General features: G+C 35.2%; 1 protein-coding gene across 1 annotated transcript; it reads left to right on the top strand.

The window, feature by feature from the left end:
• Window positions 1-1,080: 1,080 nt before the first annotated feature.
• On the top strand, window positions 1,081-3,989 carry BIR1 (BAK1-interacting receptor-like kinase 1). Its single transcript, XM_068631978.2, has 3 exons — window positions 1,081-1,307; window positions 1,577-2,536; window positions 2,786-3,989. Exons 2-3 carry the CDS (start codon window positions 1,700-1,702, stop codon window positions 3,791-3,793), a joined length of 1,845 nt encoding a protein of 614 aa, XP_068488079.1. The 5' UTR covers window positions 1,081-1,307; window positions 1,577-1,699; the 3' UTR covers window positions 3,794-3,989.
• Window positions 3,990-5,192: the final 1,203 nt, after the last annotated feature.

Here is a 5,192-nt window from a genome sequence, read left to right on the forward strand (position 1 = left end):
TATACTATTATTATTATGTTTTAATTTCTTTCATTTTCAACGTATCATTGTTTAAATTTATTTTAATTAATGAAAGCAACTTTCTAAAATACTCCAAGACCATACCGCGTTCCACTTATTTAAGAGTATTCTTATAGAAGAAAGAACCAATACAAAAATATTTCAAATTAATTTTTAAAATTTGAATTCTAATGCACATAAATTGTTATCATACATTGTTATGACTAAAATAAAAATTTAATTTCAAAAGTTATTATATCTATATATTGATATCCTCATTCATTCTATTTTCCTTTCATTTTTTTTTATATACCATGCACAACATCTATATTCTTTTGTCTTGTGTTTCTTTTGTTGTACAAGATAATATAGAGTCTAAAATCAAATGTTTTGTAAATTACTCCACACAAGTTGGGACACTCCTCTTAAATGGCGTGTCCGTGTCCGATACTCGTATTGGATACCGACACTCGTATGACACAGGTAGGACACGTATTTGTGAGGTGTCCAATTCAAAAAGTATTTGCTAGATTTATAATAATTATAGTATGGTTCTAACACAATTTTAAAAAAGAAAAATACATTAATTTTCTAAAAGTTCAAACTTTATTGTATAAATTATTATTGTGATTATAAAAATAAGAAACAAATCCTTTTGAACCAGTCATGAAAAACATATTTCTGCTTCAAAAAATAATTTGAAACATATTTGTGTACATAAATCTTTATTTTCAATTTATATAATTTTTAATTATATAATATATAGATCCGTATTTTCGTATCCTATATTTTTTAGATTTTACTTATCTCTATATCCGTCCGTATCCACGTCGTGTCTGTGATATATAACTCCACACCGCATTAGATCTCTCTCTTTGGAAGGATATAGGTTGTTTTTTTCCCTATTTTTGAAAAGGTAAAATTAAAAAGAAAATGAATAAAGTTTTGTCCTTTAATATTTTCTGCCCCTCATTTTCAGCAAAAAGGCTGAGAATTAGTCAAAGAAACAAACTTGTTAAGTCTTCGTCTTCATCAGTAGTCCACACCTCTCTGAACTTGTCCAAAAAAAAAAAAAAGCTAAGCGTGTTATTTGTTGACTCGTGAATATCTTCTCTTTTGAGTTCTCATCAGAATTCATGAAACGCATACTCACTCTCTTCTTTCCCATAATCACTATACAGCGATTCTTTCTCTCTACACAATTCTTAGTCTAGTCTTCCTTTTCTTCTGTTCCATGTGCCTTGCCCTTTCCTTTGGGCAAAGTGATTATTCCTTGTTATTTCTGAGTTGACTCGCTCAATATCCAGGTGGGTATTTTAGTGCTCCTGGGCAAAATTCACGTGATTTCTGAATCTGGGTTCCTTCTGTTTATGTTTGTGTTGATTTGTGTCAAAAGGGTTTTTTTAAAAAGATATTTTTTATGTAAGTTCAGTGGGTTTCGGCGTAGACTGTGAATTTTGTTCTTAAAGGGGGAGAAGTAGTTGCCCTGTTTTTTGTTCATGGGTTGGTTGATTTGGTCGGTGTGAATTGTGGAGTGCTGAATTGAGTTGATGGTGTTTGTGTTATTGTGTTTCAGGGTGTGTATGTGCTCATGTGAGGGTTGCAGTGCTATGGAGTCTATAGATTTAATGCCACAGCTTCATTAGTTACAAATTTTGGTGAATTATCTCAATAGGTTGTTTTTGGCTTTTGGGTAAAGATGGTAGAGGGTAGCCAAATTTTCAGTGCTCATGTTATTGTTAGTTTCTTTCTGCTGGTTCTCTGTGGCATGGTTTGTGGGACTGATAATGATATATCCTGCTTGAGAAGTGTAAAGGCGGCACTTCAGGACCCTTACAATTATTTGCAATCCTGGGATTTCAACAACAAAACAGAAGGGTATATATGCAAGTTCACTGGGGTTGAGTGTTGGCACCCTGATGAGAATAGGGTCTTGAATCTCAAACTGTCGAACATGGGACTCAAGGGTGAGTTTCCTCGCGGCGTTGAAAATTGCTCAAGCATGACAGGATTAGATTTTTCACTTAACAGACTCTCTAAAACCATTCCAGCCGATATATCCACACTTCTTACATTTGTGACATCTATTGACCTATCCTCAAATGATTTTACTGGGGAAATACCTGCTTCCCTCTCAAACTGTACCTATCTTAATACTCTTAGACTTGACCAAAACCAACTCTCTGGTCAAATTCCTGCAAACTTGAGCCAGCTCCCGCGGCTTAAGATGTTTAGTGTTTCCAATAATCTTTTGACAGGGCAGGTTCCATCCTTTAAAGCAGGTGTGGTTGATGCAGCAAGTTATGCAAACAATTCTGGTTTGTGTGGTGCTCCCTTGGATCCTTGCCAGGCCAAGAGTCAAGCGAGAAACACTGCTGTTATAGCTGGAGCAGCTGTTGGTGGTGTGACTGTTGCAGCATTAGGTTTGGGCATTGGAATGTTCTTCTACGTGCGCCGTATTTCTTATAGGAAAAGGGAAGAGGACCCTGAAGGAAACAAGTGGGCAAGAAGTCTAAAGGGAACCAAAACAATAAAGGTAAGCTACATTATACATGGAGCTGATATTCCTTTTATTTCTTAGATTGATCGATGTTTTAGAAAATTGCTTAGTTATGGAAAGTTTCTTGGATAATATTTTGAGATTGGATTTTTTTTCACTGACAACCAATCAGAAACCAAAACAATCTGTCTATATATTTCCATTTAAATTTATGCAGCCATAGTTCATGTAATTTGAACTCTTAGGTATTATGTGTAATGTAACTGTGCTGAATTTGTACACCAGGTTTCTATGTTTGAGAAGGCAATTTCAAAAATGAACTTGAATGATCTCATGAAGGCAACTAATAACTTCAGTAAAAGCAATATTATTGGGTCTGGAAGATCAGGAACTGTTTACAAAGCCGTCCTTCCTGATGGCACATCACTCATGGTTAAGAGATTGCAGGAATCTCAACACTCAGAGAAAGAATTTATGTCTGAGATGGCTATACTAGGGACTGTCAAACATGGTAACCTGGTTCCTCTTTTAGGTTTTTGTCTGGCAAAACGGGAGAGGCTTTTGGTCTATAAAAATATGCCAAATGGTACCCTCCATGATCAACTGCATCCTGATGAAGGCGTGTGCACCATGGATTGGGCTCTAAGGCTCAAAATTGCAATTGGGGCAGCCAAAGGGTTAGCATGGCTCCATCATAGCTGCAATCCCCGTATTATCCATCGAAACATAAGCTCTAAGTGCATCTTGTTGGACACTGATTTTGAGCCCAGAATTTCTGATTTTGGTCTTGCTAGATTGATGAACCCAATTGATACACATTTGAGTACTTTTGTGAATGGGGAGTTTGGGGATTTGGGTTATGTTGCTCCTGAATATGCAAAAACTTTGGTGGCTACTCCTAAAGGGGATATTTATAGCTTCGGGATCGTGCTTCTTGAGTTGGTCACAGGTGAAAGAGCAACTCATGTGGCTAAAGCTCCAGAAACTTTTAAAGGAAATTTGGTTGAATGGATTTCACAGCAATCTAGCAATGCAAAACTCCATGATGTCATTGAGGAATCATTAGTTGGGAATGGAGTAGACCAGGAGCTTTTCCAATTTCTGAAGGTTGCATGCAATTGTGTTTCGGAAATGCCAAAGGAGAGGCCTACCATGTTTGAAGTATACCAGCTTCTAAGAGCCATTGGCATAAATTATAATTTCACAGCTGAGGATGAGATAATGCTGCCTGTAGACTCTGGTGACGCTGATAACTTAGAAGAACTTATTGTAGCTCGAGAGGGACATGATTGAAAAGGTTTGTATGTGAGATCTTATTAGGGTATGCAATCAATTTTAATATGTAAGTATCTCTTTCATTGTGGCCCTAGAATAAATGTTAGTCTTTTATATATAAAATATATAGGTTTTATGGTCTAGATCCATTTGTGTGCTATCAATATTGAAACATCAATTTAATATCATCAATCATGAATGCTCGTTATATATAGGTCACGTTGTTATAATCCTTATTTTGCTCTAATTTCCTTGTTCTTCCCCTTGCATATCAACATGTTGGCAGATTTAGCTTTTCCCCTTGCATATCCTTATTTTGAGTAGTGAGTTACTGTCATTATTAACTTTCCCCTCATGTGGTTTAAACATGCAAACCATAAGAGGGTCATCATGCTAAATTTCATTTTAGATTGCATTATGTATGCTTAGTTGACCAAGTATGCATTTAATACCCTTTCAGTTGGTTCCACAATCCCATGTGATGGGTGGATTTTCGTGTAGGACGTGGGCCAATAGGTACATTCTTGGTCACATTATGTTTTGGCCCGTTGAAGCATGGATACATAGATACTACAGTGCTTGGAAATGTAAAGAATTAAATGTGTGTGGATTCAGTTATTATGGTGAGGTAAAATCAGAAGGAAAAAAGATTGTGCCAAACTTGCACTGTTTGTTTCTTTGAGACTACAAATTCTAACCAACTTGATTAAGCATACGGGAGTGTTTGGAAGAACTTAGATTTGAGTTGGTGAAAATGCTTTATAACTTTCATAAGTTTTTTTTAACTTGTTTCCTTAAGCTTATTGGTATAAGTTATCAAAATAAGCTTTTTTTGGCTTATTGTACTGAGTTTCATGGTTAAATTTATGACATAAAGTCTCATAATGATGAGAGCTTAATGATAAGCAATTAATTAAGCTGTTTAAACAGTTTATTTTGACAAGTTTCACAAAATAATGTATTGAAATAGATTAAAAAGAGTTTGCTGGAGTTCTCAGACAGTTCCTTAAGCATTAGTTGAATTCTGATAAAACACACACACATAAAAGGCCTTAAAAACAACTAAATTCTGAATTGGCAATCATGGAAATAGAAGAAATAAATAATCTTTATCTAGAATTTGTAGATATTGCAGTCAGAAGAAAGAAAGAAAAAGGAGACAGGTTCATTTCTGTCTGGGACCTAACCAAACTTCTCTTGCGTCTTCCAAGCTATTTCCCCATAACTTTAAATCTTCAGTAACAAAAATCACGTGCTACTGGTTAACTTTTGCTACATTCTATAAGGCAAATCTCAATCATATCTTGAACATTCCCCACCATTGCTTAAAGCTATTGCAAAAGTCTTCAAAACAACAGTGAATTTATAGTGGATAAACATACACTTTGTATAAAAAGTTTCCTTGCTACAAAGTTAA

This window comes from Phaseolus vulgaris, chromosome 8, assembly GCF_051622355.1.
Source record: "Phaseolus vulgaris cultivar YP4 chromosome 8, ASM5162235v1, whole genome shotgun sequence".
Lineage (NCBI taxonomy): Eukaryota > Viridiplantae > Streptophyta > Magnoliopsida > Fabales > Fabaceae > Phaseolus > Phaseolus vulgaris.